This window comes from Nerophis lumbriciformis, linkage group LG17 (assembly GCF_033978685.3).
Source record: "Nerophis lumbriciformis linkage group LG17, RoL_Nlum_v2.1, whole genome shotgun sequence".
Classification (NCBI taxonomy): domain Eukaryota; kingdom Metazoa; phylum Chordata; class Actinopteri; order Syngnathiformes; family Syngnathidae; genus Nerophis; species Nerophis lumbriciformis.
In genome coordinates this window covers 625363-649265 of record NC_084564.2, presented here as the reverse complement: position 1 = coordinate 649265, position 23903 = coordinate 625363, and the positions used below count along the sequence as shown (strand labels likewise).

General features: G+C 31.4%; 1 protein-coding gene across 1 annotated transcript in view; it reads right to left on the bottom strand.

Moving 5' to 3' along the window:
• The window catches only part of tenm4 (teneurin transmembrane protein 4), a 218553-nt gene that overhangs the window by 25958 nt on the left and 168692 nt on the right, over positions 1–23903 (bottom strand). The window contains exon 27 of the mRNA XM_061972168.1: positions 12566–13443. Within this exon, the coding sequence (XP_061828152.1) occupies positions 12566–13443 (878 nt within the window). The remainder of the gene's footprint in view (positions 1–12565; positions 13444–23903) is intronic.

Sequence of the window (23903 nt, the reverse complement as noted above, 5' to 3'; positions counted from 1 at the left end):
GCCACTTCCTGTTATTCCATGTTATTAACTATTGTTGTCACACCGCGGTGAGGGAAGTCTTGTCTTGGTTTTTTCTGTCTTGTGATTTACATGTTTTATTTTGAAAAGCAACTCCTTTTGTTTCAGATCACGGGTCCTTCCTCTTGTGTCACCAGTCTGACGTCATTCCTGACCCTTGATTGTTTCCACCTGTTTCCCATTACCCTCATGTTCCATATAAGCCCATGCCTCCCCTTGTTCTGTGCCAGATTGTCTCCAGCTTTCGTGCCTGTCTTGCGTTCCATGTTCATGTTCATGTCCATGCCTTGCCCCACGTCTACGTCCTTGCTTCCAGAATATCCCACGCTGTCATTTTGAATTAACTTTTTTCCTCCCTCAGAGCGACTTTTGTTATTCTACCTTTTTCTACCGCAGTGGTGAGTTATAATTTTTCCTTAAAGATTTTTTCCTCAAAGTTTTTTGAGTGATTTTTTGTTTAGTTAAGTTTTATAGTCTTTATTTTCTTCCTCCTGTTTGGAGCGTTTTTTGTTAAAGTTTTTTGATAACAGATACGGTGCTAATTATATTGTCCTTATTTTTGTATTTCCTCCTTTTTGGAGTGATTTTCGGTTTTTCCCTTTTGGAACATTTTGTCGATAGCTATTTTTGTATTTCATAGTATTTGAATTTACTCGGCTCTGGAGGCTTAAAGAGTTTTTCAAAATAAAAGCTTTATTTGGAATCACCTCTCTGCATCTGAGTCCCTTCCTTCGTCCAAGCCTGACAATTGTTGTTTTCTTGTTATTAACTATTGTTGTTTTCATGTTATTATCTATTGTTGTTTTCATGTTATTAACTATTGTTGTTTTCATGTTATTATCTATTGTTGTTTTCATGTTATTGAATATTATTAACAGTAAAATGATAATAGACAAACATATTTTGTAGCACAAACGTGTAAGTAAGTATATATATAAGTATATATATACATATATAAATATGTATACATATACATATATGTATATATTATACATATATGTATATGTATACATATATACAGTACATACATACACACACACACACACACACACACACACACACACACACACACAAATATATATATATATATATATATATACATATCTATATACACACAAATACTGTATATATATACACAAACATATATACATACACACATACATACATACATATATATATGTATATATATCTATCTATCTATCTATATATATATATATATTTACACATACATACATATAGACACAGTATATATACGCAGTATATATACATACAGTATATATATATATATATATATATATATATATATATATATATATACACATACATACACACATATATATATAGATATATATACACATACATACATACATAAATACATACATACATATATATATATAGTATATATATATATATATATATATATATATATATATATATATATATATATATATATATATATATATATATATATACATACATGTATATATATACATACAAACATAGGTATGAAAATGCAAATTTAATGGATAGATTGAAACACACTTAAGTGTTTAATCACAAATACAGTAGTAGAGCACCACTATGTTTGTCACCTGGCATCTGCAATTGTTTTTATTTAATTAACTATTATTGTTTTTATTTTTTGGATTATTATTATTATAAATAATAAGATGTTAACAGTAAAATGATAATACACATAAATATTTAGTGTAAGTATATATATATATATATATATATATATATATATATATATATATATATATATATATATATATATATATATATATATATAAATACATGTAGATAAATATGAAAATGTATATTTCATGGCCGTATTGAAAACACACTCATGAAAGTGTATGGTCCGACAGTAGTAGAGCACCGCCATGTATGTCACCTGGCAAGGTAAATGTTGTTGTGCTGGTAAAGGTGTCATGGCCTCCTGCTGCCATCACAATGACCCAATACTTTGTCAGCGTGCGGGGGATGGGCACACATTCAACGGGGCCAGCAGCGCCGCATTAGGAGGGATGAAGACTTATCTGTGCGCATTCAAACTGCTTCCCATGATGCCGCCCGCCACAATAAAAGCCTGGAACAAATGAGGTGGGGCTCTACTCCCTCATCACCGCATTCAAATATCCAATATGGAGGAATCATCTCCCAGACATGAATGTAGGATGAGACACTTTTTACTGCCAAGTATTCTACTTCCTGTTGACTTTTTAGTACTCTTGTGACAGTAATGTGTCTATGAAGAGCAAACCTCATTAAAAACTATCATCTCTTTCCCTCACTCTTCACGTCTTTTCATGATTTGCTGAACAATGCATCGATCTGTAACTGAATTGAATCGCAGACTGGATAACATCTCGGAGAAGCTTTCCGCTCTGCAAGGCGAAATTAAGAGCGCATGAACGGACAACTAGAGCGGAAAAACCATTGAAATATGTTTGCTTGCCATACCCAAAACTATCCTTATCTATAATTTGGTCATGCTGTAAACACCCCAGTGAGACCATCACAGGGAAAGACGCTCTGAAATACCTCCCCTCTTCTTTAAAGACACAAACGCAAAGGGCCTGATCTACTAAGATCCAAATAGTAGGCGCCAAATAGTGTGTAAAAAGTATAAAATAGTGTGTACTATTAGGGAGTACAAAGTATAAAATAGTGTGTACTATTAGTGTAAAAGGTATAATATAGTGTGTACTATTAGTGCGTACAAAGTATAAAATAGCGTGTAATATTAGTGTGCACAACGTATAACATAGTGTGTAGTATTAGTGTGTGCAAAGTATTAAATAGTGTGTACTATTAGTGCGTACAACAATATTAAATAGTGTGTACTATTAGCGTGCACATAGTATAAAATAGTGTGTACTATTAGTGTGCACAAAGTATGAAATTGTGTGTACTATTAGTGTGTGAAAGTATAAAATAGTGTGTACAAAGTATAAAATAATGTGTATTATTAATGTGTACAACATATAAAATATAGTGTACTATTAGTGTGCACATAGTATTAAATAGTGTGTACTATTAGTGTGCACAAAGTATATATTAGTGAGTACTATTAGTGTGTGCAAAGTATAAAATAGTATGTACTGTTGGTTTGTACAAAGTATAAAACAGTGTGTACTATTAATGTGTACAAAGTACAAAATAGTGTGTACTATTAGTGTGCGCAAAGTATAAAATAGTGTGTACTATTAGTGCATACAAAGTATCAAATAGTGTGTACTATTAGTGTGCACATAGTATTAAATAGTGTGTACTATTAGTGTGCACAAAGTATATAATAGTGTGTACTATTAGTGTGCACAAATTATGTAATAGTGTGTACTATTAGTGTGTGCAAAGTATAAAATAGCATGTACTGTTAGTGTGTACAAATTATAAAATAGTGAGTACTATTAGTGTGTACAAACTATAAAATAGTGTGTACTATAAGTCTGTACAAAGTATAAAATAGTGTGTACTATTGGTATGTACAAAGTTTAAAATAGTGTGTACTATTAGTGTGTACAAAGTATAAAATAGTGTGTACAACTATTGTAAACAAAGTATAAAATAGTGTGTATTGTTAGTGTTTACAAAGTATAAAATAGCATGTACTATTAGTGTGTACAAAGTATAAAATAGTGTGTACTATTAGTGTGCGCAAAGTATAAAATAGTGTGTACTATTAGTATGTACAACGTATAAAATAGTGTGTACTATTAGTGTGCACATAGTATTAAATAGTGTGTACTATTAGTGTGCACAAAGTATATAATAGTGTGTACTATTAGTGTGTGCAAAGTATAAAATAGCATGTACTGTTAGTGTGTACAAATTATAAAATAGTGAGTACTATTAGTGTGTACAAACTATAAAATAGTGTGTACTGTCAGTGTTTACAAAGTATAAAATAGTGTGTACTATAAGTGTGTACTATTGGTATGTACAAAGTTTAAAATAGTGTGTACTATTTGTGTGTAAAAAGTATAAAATAGTGTGTACAACTATTGTAAACAAAGTATAAAATAGTGTGTATTGTTAGTGTTTACAAAGTATAAAATAGCATGTACTATTAGTGTGTACAAAGTGTAAAATAGTGTGTACTATTGGTATGTACAAAGTATAAAATAGTGTGTACTATTAGTATGTACAACGTATAAAATCGTGTGTACTGTTAGTGGGTGTGATTTACTAAGACTGTGTGTACAATTAATAACTGCTGTCTTATTTAAATGAGTTTTTTGTGCGTACTGCCTGCTGTCACCATGGAAACACTCATTTACTGCACATCCATGTCATGTGTTGTTTTCAAACATGCAGCACACAAATAGAAAATGTCAGTACTTTAGAAACAGTTTGCAGTGCATCTACAGTGGAAACCACTTTTTAGCGCGCAGTAAGTGACGCTCGTGTGAGACGCGAGCGCTGGAATGCTCCGGACGCAAAACGATGCATAATGCAATATTTTTTTATTTTCATATATATGAAAAAAATGATCATTAAAAAAACACACACAAAAAAAAACCGCTGACAGATATCAATTGAATTAATTTGAATCGGCCTTGTAAGTCATCCAGCAGCTATGGAATTATAAAATAATATTGCTGAATAAACAATGTGTAATATTTTCTATTTTTGACAATCCATACACGTCTGCACAACTGCCAGTTTGCACTTCCTTCCCACACGTACTAAATAAAAACCCAAACTAGCTCCCACAGAACACTTTCAGTCTTGCTAAATCACACTGCGTGTGCTAAATGATGACATCTACTCTTCATTGGCCAGTCTTGCTAAATCACACTGCGTGTGCTAAATGATGACATCTACTCTTCATTGGTCAGTCTTGCTAAATCACCCTGCGTGTGCTAAATGATGACATCTACTCTTCATTGGTCAGTCTTGCTAAATCACACTGCGTGTGCTAAATGATGACATCTACTCTTCATTGGCCAGTCTTGCTAAATCACACTGCGTGTGCTAAATGATGACATCTACTCTTCATTGGTCAGTCTTGCTAAATCACCCTGCGTGTGCTAAATGATGACATCTACTCTTCATTGGTCAGTCTTGCTAAATCACACTGCGTGTGCTAAATGACTCTTCATTGGTCAGGGATGACAGCGCCACCTGCTGCCTTTTCATTGATCTATTTTATGAGCCTGCAATGGAATGAAGAAGAAAGAAGCTATAAAAAGATGATTGTTATTGATTTGTGCTAATATTCCGTCTTCATTGTTCTCGCCTGCAGGAGCAAGAATGATGTCTCACCTTTCCAGTTTCACAATTTTATGGCGGCAACAAATTAGCGTTAGGACTGTCGCCATGGAGACAACGACCTTCAGAGGTAACTAAGGGAAGTGTTTATTGGCGGAGACGAAACATTGATCAGATGAAAATGAAACAACTGCTGCTGGGGGAATACTGAATGTGGGTGAAGGTGAGCAAGCTGCATCCTGCCGACCAAATATGGGCGTGCCAGCAAAGTAAAAACAATGCAAGACTGATGACAAATGTTGATTGAAGTGTTGTTTACAAAAGTCCAGCTTTATAAATAACACCTGCTATGGAAAACATCACAGCTGTGGCTGTAGGCAACCTCCTGATTAGGGACGGGTACCGTTCACACTTCAACCGATACGGTACCGATTCTAGGTGTACAGAGTATGAAATAGTGTGTACTGTTAGTGTGTACAAAGTATAAAATAATGTGTACTATTAGTGTGCACAAAGTATAAAATACTGTGTACTATTAGTGTGCACAAAATATAAAATACTGTGTACTATTAGTGTGTACAAAGTATAAAATAATGTGTACTATTAGTGTGTACAAAGTATAAAATAATATGTACTATTAGTGTGCACAAAGTATAAAATACTGTGTACTATTAGTGTGCACAAAGTATACAATACAGTGTACTACTAGTGTGTACAAAGTATAAAATAATGTGTACAATTAGTGTGCACAAAATATAAAATAATGTGTACTATTAGTGTGTACAAAATATAAAATAATGTGTACTATTAGTGTGTACAAAGTATAAAATAATGTGTACTATTAGTGTGTCCAAAGTATAAAATAATGTGTACAATTAGTGTGCACAAAATATAAAATAGTGTGTACTATTAGTGTGTACAAAGTATAAAATAGTGTGTACTGTTAGTGTGTACAAAGTATAAAATAATGTGTACTATTAGTGTGTACAAAGTATAAAATAATGTGTATTATTAGTGTGCACAAAGTATAAAATAATGTGTACTATTAGTGTGTACAAAGTATAAAATAATGTGTACTATTAGTGTGCACAAAGTATACAATACAGTGTACTACTAGTGTGTACAAAGTATAAAATACTGTGTACTATTAGTGTGCACAAAGTATAAAATAGCGTGCACTAATAAAGTGTACAAAGTATAAAACAGTGTGAACTATTAGTTTGTACAAAGTATACAAAAAGGTGTGTATTATTAGTGTGTACAAAGTAAAAAATTGTGTGTACTATTAGTGTGTAAAAAGTATAAAATAGTGTGTACTATTAGTGTGCACAAAGTATACAATACAGTGTACTACTAGTGTGTACAAAGTATAAAATACTGTGTACTATTAGTGTGCACAAAGTATAAAATACTGTGTACAATTAGTGTGCACAAAATATAAAATAATGTGTACTATTAGTGTGTACGAAGTATAAAATAATGTGTACTATTTGTGTGCACAAAGTATACAATACAGTGTACTACTAGTGTGTACAAAGTATAAAATACTGTGTACTATTAGTGTGCACAAAGTATAAAATAGTGTGCACTAATAAAGTGTACAAAGTATAAAATAGTGTGAACTATTAGTTTGTACAAAGTATACAAAAAGGTGTGTATTATTAGTGTGTACAAAGTAAAAAATTGTGTGTATTATTAGTCTGTAAAAAGTATAAAATAGTGTACTATTAGTGTGTCCAAAGTATAAAATAGTGCGTACTGTTAGCGTGTGCAAAGCATAGACTAGTGTGCACAAAGTATAAAATAGTGTGTACTATTACTGTGTACAAAGTATTAAATAATGTGTACTATTAGTGTGTACAAAGTAAAAAATTGTGTGAACTATTCGTTTGTACAAAGTATACAAAAAGGAGTGTACTATTAGTGTGCACAAAGTATAAAATAGTGTGTACTATTACTGTGTACAAAGTATAAAATAGTGTGTACTATTAGTGTGTGCAAAGTAAAAAATTGTGTGACTATTAGTGTGTAAAAAGTATAAAATAGTGCGTACTAATTAAGTGTACAAAGTATAAAATAGTGTGAACTATTAGTTTGTACAAAGTATACAAAAAGGTGTGTATTATTAGTGTGTACAAAGTAAAAAATTGTGTGTACTATTAGTGTGTAAAAAATATGAAATAGTGTGTACTATTAGTGTGTACAAACTATACAAAAAATGTGTTTACTATTAGTGTGTACAAAGTATAAAATTGTGTGAACTATTCGTTTGTACAAAGTATACAAAAAGGAGTGTACTATTAGTGTGCACAAAGTATAAAATAGTGTGCACTAATAAAGTGTACAAAGTATAAAATAGTGTGAACTATTAGTTTGTACAAAGTATACAAAAAGGTGTGTATTATTAGTGTGTACAAAGTAAAAAATTGTGTGTACTATTAGTGTGTACAAAGTATAAAATTGTGTGAACTATTCGTTTGTACAAAGTATACAAAAAGGAGTGTACTATTAGTGTGCACAAAGTATAAAATAGTGTGTACTATTACTGTGTACAAAGTTTTAAATAATGTGTACTATTAGTGTGTACAAAGTAAAAAATTGTGTGACTATTAGTGTGTAAAAAGTATAAAATAGTGCGTACTAATTAAGTGTACAAACTATAAAATAGTGTGAACTATTAGTTTGTACAAAGTATACAAAAAGGTGTGTATTATTAGTGTGTACAAAGTAAAAAATTGTGTGTACTATTAGTGTGTAAAAAGTATAAAATAGTGTGTACTATTAGTGTGTACAAAGTATACAAAAAATGTGTTTACTATTAGCGTGTACAAAGTATAAAATTGTGTGAACTATTCGTTTGTACAAAGTATACAAAAAGGAGTGTACTATTAGTGTGCATAAAGTATAAAATAGTGTGTACTATTACTGTGTACAAAGTTTTAAACAATGTGTACTATTAGTGTGTACAAAGTAAAAAATTGTGTGACTATTAGTGTGTAAAAAGTATAAAATAGTGCGTACTATTAGTGTGTACAAAGTATTAAATAGTGTGTACTATTAGTGTGTACAAAGTAAACAATTGTGTGACTATTGGTGTGTAAAAAGTATAAAATAGTGTGTACTATTAGTGTGTACAAAGTATAAAATAGTGTGTACTGTTAGCGTGTGCAAAATATAGAATAGTGTGTACAAAGTATAAAATAATATGTACTATTAGTGTGTACAAAGTATAACATAGTGTGAAATATTCGTTTGTACAAAGTATACAAAAAGTTGTGTACTATTAGTGTGTACAAAGTATATAATACTTTTTACTGTTAGTGTGCACAAATGATTAACTAGTGTGTACTATTACTCTGTACAAAGTATTAAATAGTGTGTATTATTAGTGTGTGCAAAGTATAAAATAGTGTGCACTATTAGTTTGTGCAAAGTGTAAAATATTGTGTACTATTAGTGTGCACAAAGTATAAAATAGTGTGTAATGTTAGTGTTTGAAAAGTATAGAATATTGTGTACTATTAGTGTGTACAAAGTATAAAATAATACGTACTATTAGTGTGTACAAGTTATACAAAAAATGTGTGTACTATTAGTGTATACAAAGTATAAAATAATGTGTACTATTAGTGTGTGCAAAGTATAAAATAGTGTGTACTATTAATGGGAACTTTCTGGAAATTTTGGAATTTTGAGAAAAGTGGGATTTTTGAAAAAATGATTAGGAGCATGAATGAGCTGAATTGGTTGGTGTTGGAATTGTTTAAATGGGTCAAGAAATGTTGAAGTAGGAACATTTTTAATTGAGAAATGTTATTATGGAATACCAGGAATTTCGGAAATTGTTCACGTTCTTAAACCAACTTGTGTTTTTGTCCAGATTAAGAGGAATGTGTTGACAGGTTGAAGTGGGTTGAAAAATGTGAAAGAAATCATCGCACTAAAAAAGGTTGGAAATATGGTTAGAAAAAACAGGAATTCCTGGAAATGTATTGAACATGGAAAAAGGGTTATTTGCATTTCCAGGATGACTTGAATGTGTTGAGGTGGAATGGTTTGAATCGGTTGAAAAATGTGGGAATTATGGAAGTTTAAAAAATGGATAATTCATTTTGAATGAAAATGTCCCTAAAAACTGGGAATTTTAGGAAATCCGTGATATGTTTTTTATAATTGTTGAAGTCGAGCACACAATTCCTGAACAGGCTGAATATTTTGAAGTTGGAACGCTTAGAATCAGATAAAACGTGGAAGTTCTGGAACTTTGAAAAAATGTCCCATTCTTTTTAATGGGAATTTCATGGAAATTTGGGAATTTCGGAAAAAGAGGGATTTTTTTTGAAAATGGTAAAAAAAAAAATTGTGAATGTTCTGAATGAGTTGGTGTTGGAATTGTTCAAATTGGTGGAGAAATGTTGACGTAGTAACATGTTGAATTGAGAAATGGTATTACGGAATTCCTGGAATTTTGGGAAAACCTGGAATTTGTCCAGTTCAAAAAACAACTAGTTTTTTTTGTTCTGATTAAGAGGAAACATTTGACAGTAGAACGGTTGAAGTGGGTTGAAAAACGTGGAAGGGGTCGTCGACAGAAAAATGGGTTTAAAAAAACAGGAATTCCTGGAATTTTTGTGAACTTGAAAAAAAGGTAATTCTAATTTCTACAATGAGTGGAATGTGTTGAAGGTAGAATAGTTTTAATCGGTTGAAAAATGTGGAAATGGTGGAAGTTTAAAAAAATGGCCAATTCATTTTGAATGAGAAAATGTCCCGGAAAACCTGGAATTCTGGGAAATCTGGGAATTTTTTGGGTATTTGTCGATGGAAAGCCCGCGATTCCCGAATAGGCTGAACTGTTTGAAGTTGGAACGCGGTTCCAGCTAACAGCTATCATCCGTCAAGTAACAAAACATTTGACGATGAAGTGTACACCTGCTGAATTAGCTAAAAATCTGATATCCTAATGTTAGCATGCTAAAATGCTAACTGTAACATGCGTCAAGTGCCATAATATATTACTCTGAAGGTGTGTACCTGGAAAATGTGTTTCAAATGCTAGCATGCTAACGTTAGCATGCATCAAGTACCAATATATGACTGAGGTGTATACCTTACACAATTAGCTAAAAAAAAAGTATATTAACATTGACATGCTAACAGCTATCATCCGTCAAGTAACAAAACATTTGACGATGAAGTGTACACCTGCTAAATTAGCTAAAAATCTGATATCCTAATGTTAGCATGCTAAAATGCTAACTGTAACATGCGTCAAGTGCCATAATATATTACTCTGAAGGTGTGTACCTGGAAAATGTGTTTCAAATGCTAGCATGCTAACGTTAGCATGCATCAAGTACCAATATATGACTGAGGTGTATACCTTACACAATTAGCTAAAAAAAAAGTATATTAACATTGACATGCTAACAGCTATCATCCGTCAAGTAACAAAACATTTGACGATGAAGTGTACACCTGCTAAATTAGCTAAAAATCTGATATCCTAATGTTAGCATGCTAAAATGCTAACTGTAACATGCGTCAAGTGTCACAATATATTACTCTGAAGGTGTGTACCTGGAAAATGTGTTTCAAATGCTAGCATGCTAACGTTAGCATGCATCAAGTACCAATATATGACTGAGGTGTATACCTTACACAATTTGCTAAAAAAAAGTATATTAACATTGACATGCTAACAGCTATCATCCGTCAAGTAACAAAACATTTGACGATGAAGTGTATACCTGCTAAATTAGCTAAAAATCTGATATCCTAATGTTAGCATGCTAAAATGCTAACTGTAACATGCGTCAAGTGTCACAATATATTACTCTGAAGGTGTGTACCTGGAAAATGTGTTTTGAATGCTAGCATGCTAACGTTAGCATGCATCAAGTACCAATATATGACTGAGGTGTGTACCTACAAAAAAGAAGCTAGCAGCTATCATCCGTCAAGTAACAAAACATTTGACGATGAAGTGTATACCTGCTTAAAATAGCTAAAAATCTGATATCCTAATGTTAGCATGCTAAAATGCTAACTGTAACATGCGTCAAGTGCCACAATATATTACTCTGAAGGTGTGTACCTGTAAAATGTGTTTTAAATGCTAGCATGCTAACGTTAGCATGCATCAAGTACCAATATATGACTAAGGTGTGTACTTCCAAAATGAGATACAAAAAAGAAGCTAGCATTTTAACATGAACATGCTAACAGGTATCATTTGTCAAGTAACAAAATATTTGACGCTGAGGTGTATACCTGCTAAATTAGCTAAAAATCTAATATGCTCATGTTAGCATGCTAAAATGCTAACTGTAACATGCGTCAAGTGTCACAATATATTACTCTGAAGGTGTGTACCTGGAAAATGTGTTTTAAATGCTAGCATGCTAACGTTAGCATGCATCAAGTACCAATATATGACTGAGGTGTTTACCTACAAAAAAGAAGCTATCATTTTAACATGAACATGCTAACAGGTATCATTTGTCAAGTAACAAAATATTTGACGCTGAGGTGTACACCTGCTAAATTAGCTAAAAATCTAATATGCTCATGTTAGCATGCTAAAATGCTAACTGTAACATGCGTCAAGTGTCACAATATATTACTCTGAAGGTGTGTACCTGGAAAATGTGCTTCAAATGCTAGCATGCTAACGTTAGCATGCATCAAGTACCAATATATGACTGAGGTGTATACCTTACACAATTAGCTAAAAAAAAGTATATCAACATTTACATGCTAACAGCTATCATCGGTCAAGTAACAAAACATTTGACGATGAAGTGTATACCTGCTAAATTAGCTAAAAATCTGATATCCTAATGTTAGCATGCTAAAATGCTAACTGTAACATGCGTCAAGTGTCACAATATATTACTCTGAAGGTGTGTACCTGGAAAATGTGTTTCAAATGCTAGCATGCTAACGTTAGCATGCATCAAGTACCAATATATGACTGAGGTGTGTACCTACAAAAAAGAAGCTATCATTTTAACATGAACATGCTAACAGGTAGCATTTGTCAAGTAACAAAATATTTGACGCTGAAGGTGTACACCTGCTAAATTAGCTAAAAATCTAATATGCTCATGTTAGCATGCTAAAATGCTAACTGTAACATGTGTCACAATATATTACTCTGAAGGTGTGTACCTGGAAAATGTGTTTCAAATGCTAGCATGCTAACGTTAGCATGCATCAAGTACCAATAAGGTGTGTACCTCCAAAATGAGCTAAATAAAGAAGCTAGCATGCTAACAGGTAACAGTTTGCGGTGAAATTGAACCACCTCTTAGAGGTCACTCACTCAAAGAAGGTGGTCCAACCGTTCTCATCGGTTTTGGTGGCCAGCAGCCCGGAACTTCCGTGGTAGGTCATGACGGCGAGTTCTTGGCCCTGCGCCGCCACACTTTTGAGCGCGTGGTTGGCGCCCACGGTGAACCAGAAGGTCTGTCCGTCGGGCACCATGAGCCACAGAGGCATCCCCGTGGTGTCGCGGCGGATGGTGACCACGTTCTTGTTGTTGTCCGTGATGCTGCTCAGCTGGCCCTGGCCCGTGTAGGTGAGGTTGTACAGGTGGTCCCCGGTGGTCAGACTCTGGGTGAAGACGTGGCTGCCGTTGGCGTCGAAGAGGTAGAGTTGGTCCTGGATGGGGGAGGACACCTCGTACATGTTGAGGGGACTCAGGTAGGGCTTGTTCTGGCGCACGTAGCGGATGCGGATGTTGCCCAGGTCGGCGATGTAGAGCTCTCCGTCCGGACACACCGCCAAGGACGAGGGCGCGTTCAGCTTGGCGTCCATGGCGTAGCCCTCGTCGCCCGAGTAGCAGTCGCAGTTGGCGTCGTTCTTGCAGTCGCAGCCGCTGGGCGCCCCCGCCACCAAGGAGATCTCGCCGTCGGTGGACACCCGGCGGACACGGTTGATCTTCTTCTCGTCCGACTCGGCGATGTACAGGACTCCGGTGTGGGACACGGCCAGCGTGTTGGCCGACTCCAGGGTGGCGTGGATGGCCACCTTGCTCATGAGGAAGTGGTCCATGCCGGGCACTTGGCAGTGCATGGGCCTGCCCGCCACGATGCGCACTTGGTGGTTCTCGGAGATCTGGAGGACCACGTTGTTGTCCAGGACGTACAAGGAATTGTCCAAGGGACTCACCGCCAGGTCTGTGGGCCACTCCAGGCGCACCTGGGACGGAAAAGACATGAATCATGAACACCTGGCCGCTTCACCTCGCATTCAGTGATTTGGGTCTGAGTACCGGGAGAAGACTACCCCGGTCTACAACCAAGTTCCCGGAGCTTGGAACCCAGAACCAGACCACGAGGCGAATAATGCTAAACACATGAGCCACCGTCTTCAGGAACTTGGTGAGACTTGTTCAAGCACCAACCAAAAACTGTACCACCAAATGATGTTACAGCTAGACCACATGGATCCAGACTCAGGCTGCAGCTATCCATTACTTTAGTAATCGAGTAACTATTGACTAGATTGTTTGATTAATCAAGTAACCTATTGATTAGATTGTTTGATTAATCGAGTAACCTATTGATTAGATTGTTCGATTAATCGAGTAACCTATTGATGACATTGTTCGATTAATCGAGTAACTTATTGATTAGGGTGTTCGATTCATCGAGTAAACTATTGATTAGATTGTTCAATTCATTGAGTAACCTATTGATTAGATTGTTCGATTAATCGAGAAACCTATTGATTAGATTGTTCGATTAATCGGGTAACTTATTGATTAGATTGTTCGATTATTCAAGTAACCTATTGAACAGATTGCTCGATTAATCGATTAACCCATTGATTAGATTGTTAGATTAATCGAGTAACCTATTGATGACATTGTTCGATTAATCGAGTAACTTATTGATTAGATTGTTTGATTAATCGAGCAACCTATTGATGACATTGTTCGATTAAACGAGTAACTTGTTGATTAGATTGTTCGACTAATCGAGTAACCTACTAATGACATTGTTCGATTAATCGAGTAACTTATTGATTATATTGTTAGATTCATCGAGTAACCTATTGATTAGGGCGTTCAATTCATCGAGTAAACTATTGATTAGATTGTTGGATTAATCAAGTAACCTATTGATCAAATTTTTCAATTAATCGAGAAACCTATTGATTAGATTGTTCGATTAATCGGGTAACTTATTGATTAGATTGTTCGATTATTCAAGTAACCTATTGAATAGATTGCTCGATTAATCGATTAACCCATTGATTAGATTAATCGGGTAACCAATTGATGACATTGTTCGATTAATCGAGTAACTTATTGATTAGATTGTTCGACTAATCGAGTAACCTACTGATGACATTGTTCGATTAATCAAGTAACTTATTGGTTATATTGTTAGATTCATCGAGTAACCTATTGATTAGGGTGTTCGATTCATCGAGTAAACTATTGATTAGATTGTCCAATTCATTGAGTAACCTATTGATTAGATTGTTGGATTAATCAAGTAACCTATTGATCACATTTTTCAATTAATCGAGAAACCTATTGATTAGATTGCTCGATTAATCAGGTAACTTATTGATTAGATTGTTCGATTATTCAAGTAACCTATTGAATAGATTGCTCGATTAATCGATTAACCCATTGATTAGATTGTTTGATTAATCGAGTAACCTATTGATTAGATTGTTCGACTAATCGAGTAACTTATTGATGACATTGTTCGATTAATCGAGTAACTTATTGAATAGATTGTCCGACTAATCGAGTAACCTATTGATGACATTGTTCGATTAATCGAGTAACTTATTGATTAGATTGTTCGACTAATCGAGTAACCTATTGATGACATTGTTCGATTAATCGAGTAACTTATTGATTAAATTGTTCAATTCATTGAGTAACCTATTGATTAGATTGTTGGATTAATCAAGTAACCTGTTGATCACATTTTTCAATTAATCGAGAAACCTATTGATTAGATTGTTCGATTAATCGGGTAACTTATTGACTATATTGTTCGATTATTCAAGTAACCTATTGAATAGATTGCTTGATTAATCGATTAACCCATTGATTAGATTGTTAGATTAATCGGGTAACCTATTGATGACATTGTTCGATTAATCGAGTAACTTATTGATTAGATTGTTCGTCTAAGCGAGTAACCTACTGATGACATTGTTTGATTAATCGAGTAAATTATTGATTAGATTGTTGGATTCATCAAGTAAACTATTGATTAGATTGTTCAATTCATTGAGTAAACTATGATTAGGGTGTTTGATTTATCGAGTAAATTATTGATTAGATTGTTGGATTAATCAAGTAACCTGTTGATCAAATTTTTCAATTAATCGAGAAACCTATTGATTAGATTGTTCGATTAATCGGGTAACTTATTGATTAGATTGTTCGATTATTCAAGTAACCTATTGAATAGATTGCACGATTAATCGATTAACCCATTGATTATATTGTTAGATTAATCGGGTAACCAATTGATGACATTGTTCGATTAATCGAGTAACTTATTGATTAGATTGTTCGACTAATCGAGTAACCTACTGATGACATTGTTCGATTAATCAAGTAACTTATTGGTTATATTGTTAGATTCATCGAGTAACCTATTGATTAGGGTGTTCGATTCATCGAGTAAACTATTGATTAGATTGTCCAATTCATTGAGTAACCTATTGATTAGATTGTTGGATTAATCAAGTAACCTGTTGATCACATTTTTCAATTAATCGAGAAACCTATTGATTAGATTGTTCGATTAATCGGGTAACTTATTGATTAGATTGTTTGATTATTCAAGTAACCTATTGAATAGATTGCTCGATTAATCGATTAACCCATTGATTAGATTGTTAGATTAATCGGGGAACCTATTGATGACATTGTTCGATTAATCGAGTCACTTATTCATTAGATTGTTCGACTAATCGAGTAACCTACTGATGACATTGTTCGATTAATCGAGTAACTTATTGATTAGATTGTTAGATTCATCGAGTAAACTATTGATTAGATTGTTCAATTCATTGAGTAAACTCTTGATTAGGGTGTTCGATTCATCGAGTAAACTATTGATTAGATTGTCCAATTCATTGAGTAACCTATTGATTAGATTGTTGGATTAATCAAGTAACCTGTTGATCACATTTTTCAATTAATCGAGAAACCTATTGATTAGATTGTTCGATTAATCGGGTAACTTATTGATTAGATTGTTCGATTATTCAAGTAACCTATTGAATAGATTGCTCGATTAATCGATTAACCCATTGATTAGATTGTTAGATTAATCGGGTAACCTATTGATGACATTGTTCGATTAATCGAGTAACTTATTGATTGGATTGTTCGACTAATCGAGTAACCTACTGATGACATTGTTCGATTACTCGAGTAAATTATTGATTAGATTGTTAGATTCATCGAGTAAACTATTGATTAGATTGTTCAATTCATTGAGTAAACTATTGATTAGATTGTTCAATTCATTGAGTAAACTATTGATTAGGGTGTTTGATTTATCGAGTAAATTATTGATTAGATTGTTGGATTAATCAAGTAACCTATTGATCACATTTTTCAATTAATCGAGAAACCTATTGATTAGATTGTTCGATTAATCAGGTAACGTATTGATTAGATTGTTCGATTATTCAAGTAACCTATTGAATAAATTGCTCGATTAATCGATTAACCCATTGATTAGATTGTTAGATTAATCGGGTAACCTACTGATGACATTGTTCGATTAATCGAGTAAATTATTGATTAGATTGTTAGATTCATCGAGTAAACTATAGATTAGATTGTTCGACTAATCGAGTAACCTATTGATGACATTGTTCGATTAATCGAGTAACTTATTGATTAGATTGTTCGACTAATCGAGTAACCTATTGATGACATTGTTCGATTAATCGAGTAACTTATTGATTAGATTGTTCAATTCATTGAGTAACCTATTGATTAGATTGTTGGATTAATCAAGTAACCTATTGATCAAAATGTTCAATTAATCGAGAAACCAATTGATTAGATTGTTCGATTAATCGGGTAACTTATTGATTAGATTGTTCGATTATTCAAGTAACCTATTGAATAGATTGCTCGATTAATCGATTAACCCATTGATTAGATTGTTAGATTAATCGGGTAACCTATTGATGACATTGTTCGATTAATCGAGTAACTTATTGATTAGATTGTTCGACTTATCGAGTAACCTACTGATGACATTGTTCGATTAATCGAGTAACTTATTGATTAGATTGTTAGATTCATCGAGTAAACTATTGATTAGATTGTTCAATTCATTGAGTAAACTATTGATTAGGGTGTTCGATTCATCGAGTAAATTATTGATTTGATTGTTGGATTAATCAAGTAACCTATTGATCAAATTTTTCAATTAATCGAGAAACCTATTGATTAGAATGTTCGATTAATTGGGTAACTTATTGATTAGATTGTTCTATTATTCAAGTAACCTATTGAATAGATTGCTCGATTAATCCATTGATTAGTTTGTTAGATTAATCAGGTAACCTATTAATTAGAGTATTTGAATAATCGTTGGTGAGAGTGTTTGATTAATTGAGGAACCTATTGATTAGATTGTTCGATTAATTGGGTAACTTATTGATTAGATTGTTCCATTAATCAACATGTGTTCTTGTCCTAAATAAAGATTGTGAATGGCAGACAAAAGTTCTCCTTTAAAGTCTGTTTTGTCTGCAAGACGATAAGATTAAAATAAAATGGAGATTGTTGTTCTGAGGGCAAAAAAGGTTGTTGAGCAGCAAAGACAAAAGAGTTAGTGAAAAGGAGGCTGCATTGATTGAAACGTTGGCCCTGAAGGAAGCCATCATTGAAAAGTAGCTCCATAAAAAAAGCTGCTGTGTTATCTTCAAATTCACCTTTTCAAAATCATCTGATAAAGCGTGAGTGGAGGGAAGACAAGCTCCTCTGTGATCACTGATGCTATCATGCAGGCTGCAAAAGGGCAGCGTGACGAAGGAAGGCCAGATGGAGGCAAAGATCACATCAGCCTCCTTCACTTTTTCAGAATAGGAGAGATTGCAGGAGAAATACAGTCGGCCATTAAAGGCTTGAATTAAAGTCTTTTGTTCTAGTGGAGATGCATTCACGCTTTACAAGTAGGCTGCACTAGAGAATGCCAACTAATAACATCTCATTAAGGGACATCTTCCAGCCCAGCAGAATGGAGATTGATTAAAAGCTCTTACGCAAACAAGCACGCGTCGCTCTTGAACGCCCACTTTGATGTTTTATCTTGCCAAACATTCCAACTACCATCAAATTTACTGTTTAATAACGTTTTTAACAACATGTTTGATAGGGATTAGTAAGGTGTTTACTAAAGTGTTTAATAAAGTGTGTATTAAAGTTTTTAATAGTATTTAATAACATTTTTAATAGTGTTTAATAGTATTTAAGAATGTGTTTAATAGTGTTTAATAAGGTGTTTAATATTGTTTAATAAGGTGTTTACTAAAGTGTTTAATAGTGTTTAATAAAGTGTGTATTAAAGTGTCTAATAGTGTTTAATACCGTTTTTAAGAATGTGTTTAAAAAAGTTGTTTATTAGTGTTTAATAAAGTGTTTAACACTGTTTAACAAGATGTTAATTAAATTGTTTAATAGTGTTAAATAAGGTGTTTATTAAAGTGTTTAATAGTGTTTAATAAAGTGTTAAAGAATGTGTTTAATATTGTTTAAAAATATGTTTATTAAAGTGTTTAATAAAGTTTAATAAGGTGTTTACTAAAGTGTTTAATAAAGTGTGTATTAAAGTGTCTAATAGTGTTTAATACCGTTTTTAAGAATGTGTTTAATAGTGTTTAAAAAAGTTGTTTATTAGTGTTTAATAAAGTGTTTAACACTGTTTAACAAGATGTTATATAAATTGTTTAATAGTGTTAAATAAGGTGTTTATTAAAGTGTTTAATAGTGTTTAATAAAGTGTTAAAGAATGTGTTTAATATTGTGTTTAATATTGTTTAAAAATATGTTTATTAAAGTGTTTAATAAAGTGTTTAAGAATGTGTTTAATATGTTTAAAAATCTGTTTATTAAAGTGTTTAATAAAGTGTTTAAGAATGTGTTTGATAGGGATAAATAAGGTGTTTATTCAAGTGTTTAATAAAGTGTGTATTAAAGTGTTTAATAGTATTTAATAACGTTTTTAATAGTGTTTAATAGTATTTAAGAATGTGTTTAATACTGTTTAATAAGGTGTTTGTTAAAGTGTTTAACAGTGTTTAATAAGGTGTTTATTAAAGTGTTTATTAATGTGTTTAATAAGGTATTTATTAAAGTGTTTAATACAGTTTTTAAGAATGTGTTTAATACTGTTTAATAAGGTGTTTGTTAAAGTGTTTAACAGTGTTTAATAAGGTGTTTATTAAAGTGTTTATTAATGTGTTTAATAAGGTATTTATTAAAGTGTTTAATACAGTTTTTAAGAATGTGTTTAATACTGTTTAATAAGGTGTTTGTTAAAGTGTTTAACAGTGTTTAATAAGGTGTTTATTAAAGTGTTTATTAATGTGTTTAATAAGGTATTTATTAAAGTGTTTAATACAGTTTTTAAGAATGCGTTTAATAGTGTTTAAAAAGGTGTTTATTAAAGTGTTTAATAGTGTTTAATACAGTTTTTAAGAATGTGTTTAATAGTGTTTAAAAAGGTGTTTAATAGAGTGTTTAAGAATGTGTCTAATATTGTGTTTAATATTGTTTAAAAATCTGTTTATTAAAGTGTTTAAGAATGTGTTTGATAGGGATAAATAAGGTGTTTATTCAAGTGTTTAATAGTGTTTAATAAAGTGTGTATTAAAGTGTTTAATAGTATTTAATAACGTTTTTAATAGTGTTTAATAGTATTTAAGAATGTGTTTAATACTGTTTAATAAGGTGTTTATTAAAGTGTTTAACAGTGTTTAATAAGGTGTTTATTAATGTGTTTAATAAGGTGTTTATTAAAGTGTTTCATACAGTTTTTAAGAATGTGTTTAATAATGTTTAAAAAGGTGTTTACTAAAGTGTTTAATAGTGTTTAATAAAGTGTTTAAGAATGTGTTGGATAGGGATAAATAAGGTGTTTATTTAAGTGTTTAATAGTTCTTAATAATTGTTTATTAAAGTGTTTAATAGTGTTTAAAAATTTGTTTATTAAAGTGTTTAGTACAGTTTTTAAGAATGTGTTTAATAATGTTTAATAAGGTGTTTATTAAAGTGTTTAATAGTGTTTAATAAAGTGTTTAAGTATGTGTTTGATAGGGATGAATAAGGTGTTTATTTAAGTGTTTAATAGTTTTTAATAATTGTTTATTAAAGTGTTTAAAAAGGTGTTTATTATAGTGTTTAATAAAGTGTTTAAGAATGTGTTTAACAGTGTTTAATAAGATGTTAATTAAATTGTTTAATAGTGTTAAATAAGGTGTTTATTAAAGTTTTTAATAGTGTTTAATAAAGTGTTTAAGAATGTGTTTAATATTGTTTAAAAATCTGTTTATTAAAATGTTTAATAAAGTGTTTAAGAATGTGTTTGATAGGGATAAATAAGGTGTTTATTTAAGTGTTTAATAGTTTTTAATAATTGTTTGTTAAAGTGTTTAAAAAGGTGTTTATTATAGTGTTTAAGAATGTGTTTAACAGTGTTTAATAAGGTGTTTATTAAAGTGTTTAACCGTGTTTAATAAGGTGTTTATTAAAGTGTTTATTAATGTGTTTAATAAGTTGTTTATTAAAGTGTTTAATAGTGTTTCATACAGTTTTTAAGAATGTGTTTAATAATGTTTAAAAAGGTGTTTACTAAAGTGTTTAATAGTGTTTAATAAAGTGTTTAAGAATGTGTTTGATAGGGATAAATAAGGTGTTTATTTAAGTGTTTAATAGTTTTTAATAATTGTTTATTAAAGTGTTTAAAAAGGTGTTTATTATAGTGTTTAATAAAGTGTTTAAGAATGTGTTTAACAGTGTTTAATAAGATGTTAATTAAATTGTTTAATAGTGTTAAGTAAGGTGTTTATTAAAGTGTTTAATAGTGTTTAATAAAGTGTTAAAGAATGTGTTTAATATTGTGTTTAATATTGTTTAAAAATATGTATTAAAGTGTTTAATAAAGTGTTTAAGAATTGTTTAATATTGTGTTTAATATTGTTTAAAAATCTGTTTATTAAAGTGTTTAATAAAGTGTTTAAGAATTGTTTAATATTGTGTTTAATATTGTTTAAAAATCTGTTTATGAAAGTGTTTAATAAAGTGTTTAAGAATGTGTTTGATAGGGATAAATAAGGTGTTTATTCAAGTGTTTAATAGTGTTTAATAGTATTTAAGAATGTGTTTAATTCTGTTTAATAAGGTGTTTATTAAAGTGTTTAACCGTGTTTAATAAGGTGTTTATTAAAGTGTTTATTAATGTGTTTAATAAGGTGTTTATTAAAGTGCTTAATAGTGTTTCATACAGTTTTTAAGAATGTGTTTAATAATGTTTAAAAAGGTGTTTATTAAAGTGTTTAATAGTGTTTAATAAAGTGTTTAAGAATGTGTTTGATAGGGATAAATAAGGTGTTTATTCAAGTGTTTAATAGTGTTTAATTGTATTTAAGAATGTGTTTAATTCTGTTTAATAAGGTGTTTATTAAAGTGTTTAACCGTGTTTAATAAGGTGTTTATTAAAGTGTTTATTAATGTGTTTAATAAGGTGTTTATTAAAGTGTTTAACAGTGTTTCATACAGTTTTTAAGAATGTGTTTAATAATGTTTAAAAAGGTGTTTACTAAAGTGTTTAATAGTGTTTAATAAAGTGTTTAAGAATGTGTTTGATAGGGATAAATAAGGTGTTTATTTAAGTGTTTAATAGTTTTTAATAATTGTTTATTAAAGTGTTTAAAAAGGTGTTTATTATAGTGTTTAATAAAGTGTTTAAGAATGTGTTTAACAGTGTTTAATAAGATGTTAATTAAATTGTTTAATAGTGTTAAATAAGGTGTTTATTAAAGTGTTTAATAGTGTTTAATAAAGTGTTAAAGAATGTGTTTAATATTGTGTTTAATATTGTTTAAAAATATGTTTATTAAAGTGTTTAATAAAGTGTTTAAGAATTGTTTAATATTGTGTTTAATATTGTTTAAAAATCTGTTTATTAAAGTGTTTAATAAAGTGTTTAAGAATTGTTTAATATTGTGTTTAATATTGTTTAAAAATCTGTTTATTAAAGTGTTTAATAAAGAGTTTAAGAATGTGTTTGATAGGGATAAATAAGGTGTTTATTCAAGTGTTTAATAGTATTTAAGAATGTGTTTAATTCTGTTTAATAAGGTGTTTATTAAAGTGCTTAACCGTGTTAATAAGGTGTTTATTAAAGTGTTTATTAATGTGTTTAATAAGGTGTTTATTAAAGTGTTTAATAGTGTTTCATACAGTTTTTAAGAATGTGTTTAATCATGTTTAAAAAGGTGTTTATTAAAGTGTTTAATAGTGTTTAATAAAGTGTTTAAGAATGTGTTTGATAGGGATAAATAAGGTGTTTATTTAAGTGTTTAATAGTTTTTAATAATTGTTTATTAAAGTGTTTAAAAATGTGTTTATTATAGTGTTTAATAAAGTGTTTAAGAATGTGTTTAACAGTGTTTAATAAGATGTTAATTAAATTGTTTAATAGTGTTAAATAAGGTGTTTATTAAAGTTTTTAATAGTGTTTAATAAAGTGTTTAAGAATGTGTTTAATATTGTTTAAAAATCTGTTTATTAAAATGTTTAATAAAGTGTTTAAGAATGTGTTTGATAGGGATAAATAAGGTGTTTATTCAAGTGTTTAATTGTTTTTAATAATTGTTTATTAATGTGTTTAATAGTGTTTAATAAACTGTTTAAGATTGTGTTTGATAGGGATTAATAAGGTGTTTAATCTGCATGTGAAGTATCACACAAGATGGCAGTTGCTGCATGTGAAGCATCATACGAGATGGCATTAGCTGCATGTGAAGCATCATACCAGATGGCAGTAGCTGCATGTGAAGCATCATACGAGATGGCAGTAGCTGCATGTGAAGCATCATACGAGATGGCAGTAGCTGCATGTGAAGCATCATACGAGATGACATTAGCTGCATGTGAAGCATCATACGAGATGGCAGTAGCTGCATGTGAAGCATCATACGAGATGGCAGTAGCTGCATGTAAAGCATCATACGAGATGACATTAGCTGCATGTGAAGCATCATACGAGATGACATTAGCTGCATGTGAAGCATCATACGAGATGGCAGTAGCTGCATGTGAAGCATCATACGAGATGACATTAGCTGCATGTGAAGCATCATACCAGATGGCAGTAGCAAGTACACACGAGTACACATGAGTACACATGAGTACACAGGAGTTGCAGTACAAGAGTGTGTGTGTAAGTGCACACTACACACTCTGATGTGTCGCACACAAACTGAAAGTCTTTTCTCTCTTCAGCTGAGAGCAACTTCCTGTCAGCACTAAATATTCCATGACTACTTTTAGTAACGCGCGCTAAAGTGCTGCACACTGACATCTTTAATTCAACTTTTGGTGTGTACTACATTGGGATGGATACTTTTTTGCCACCGACCAAATCCTCCAC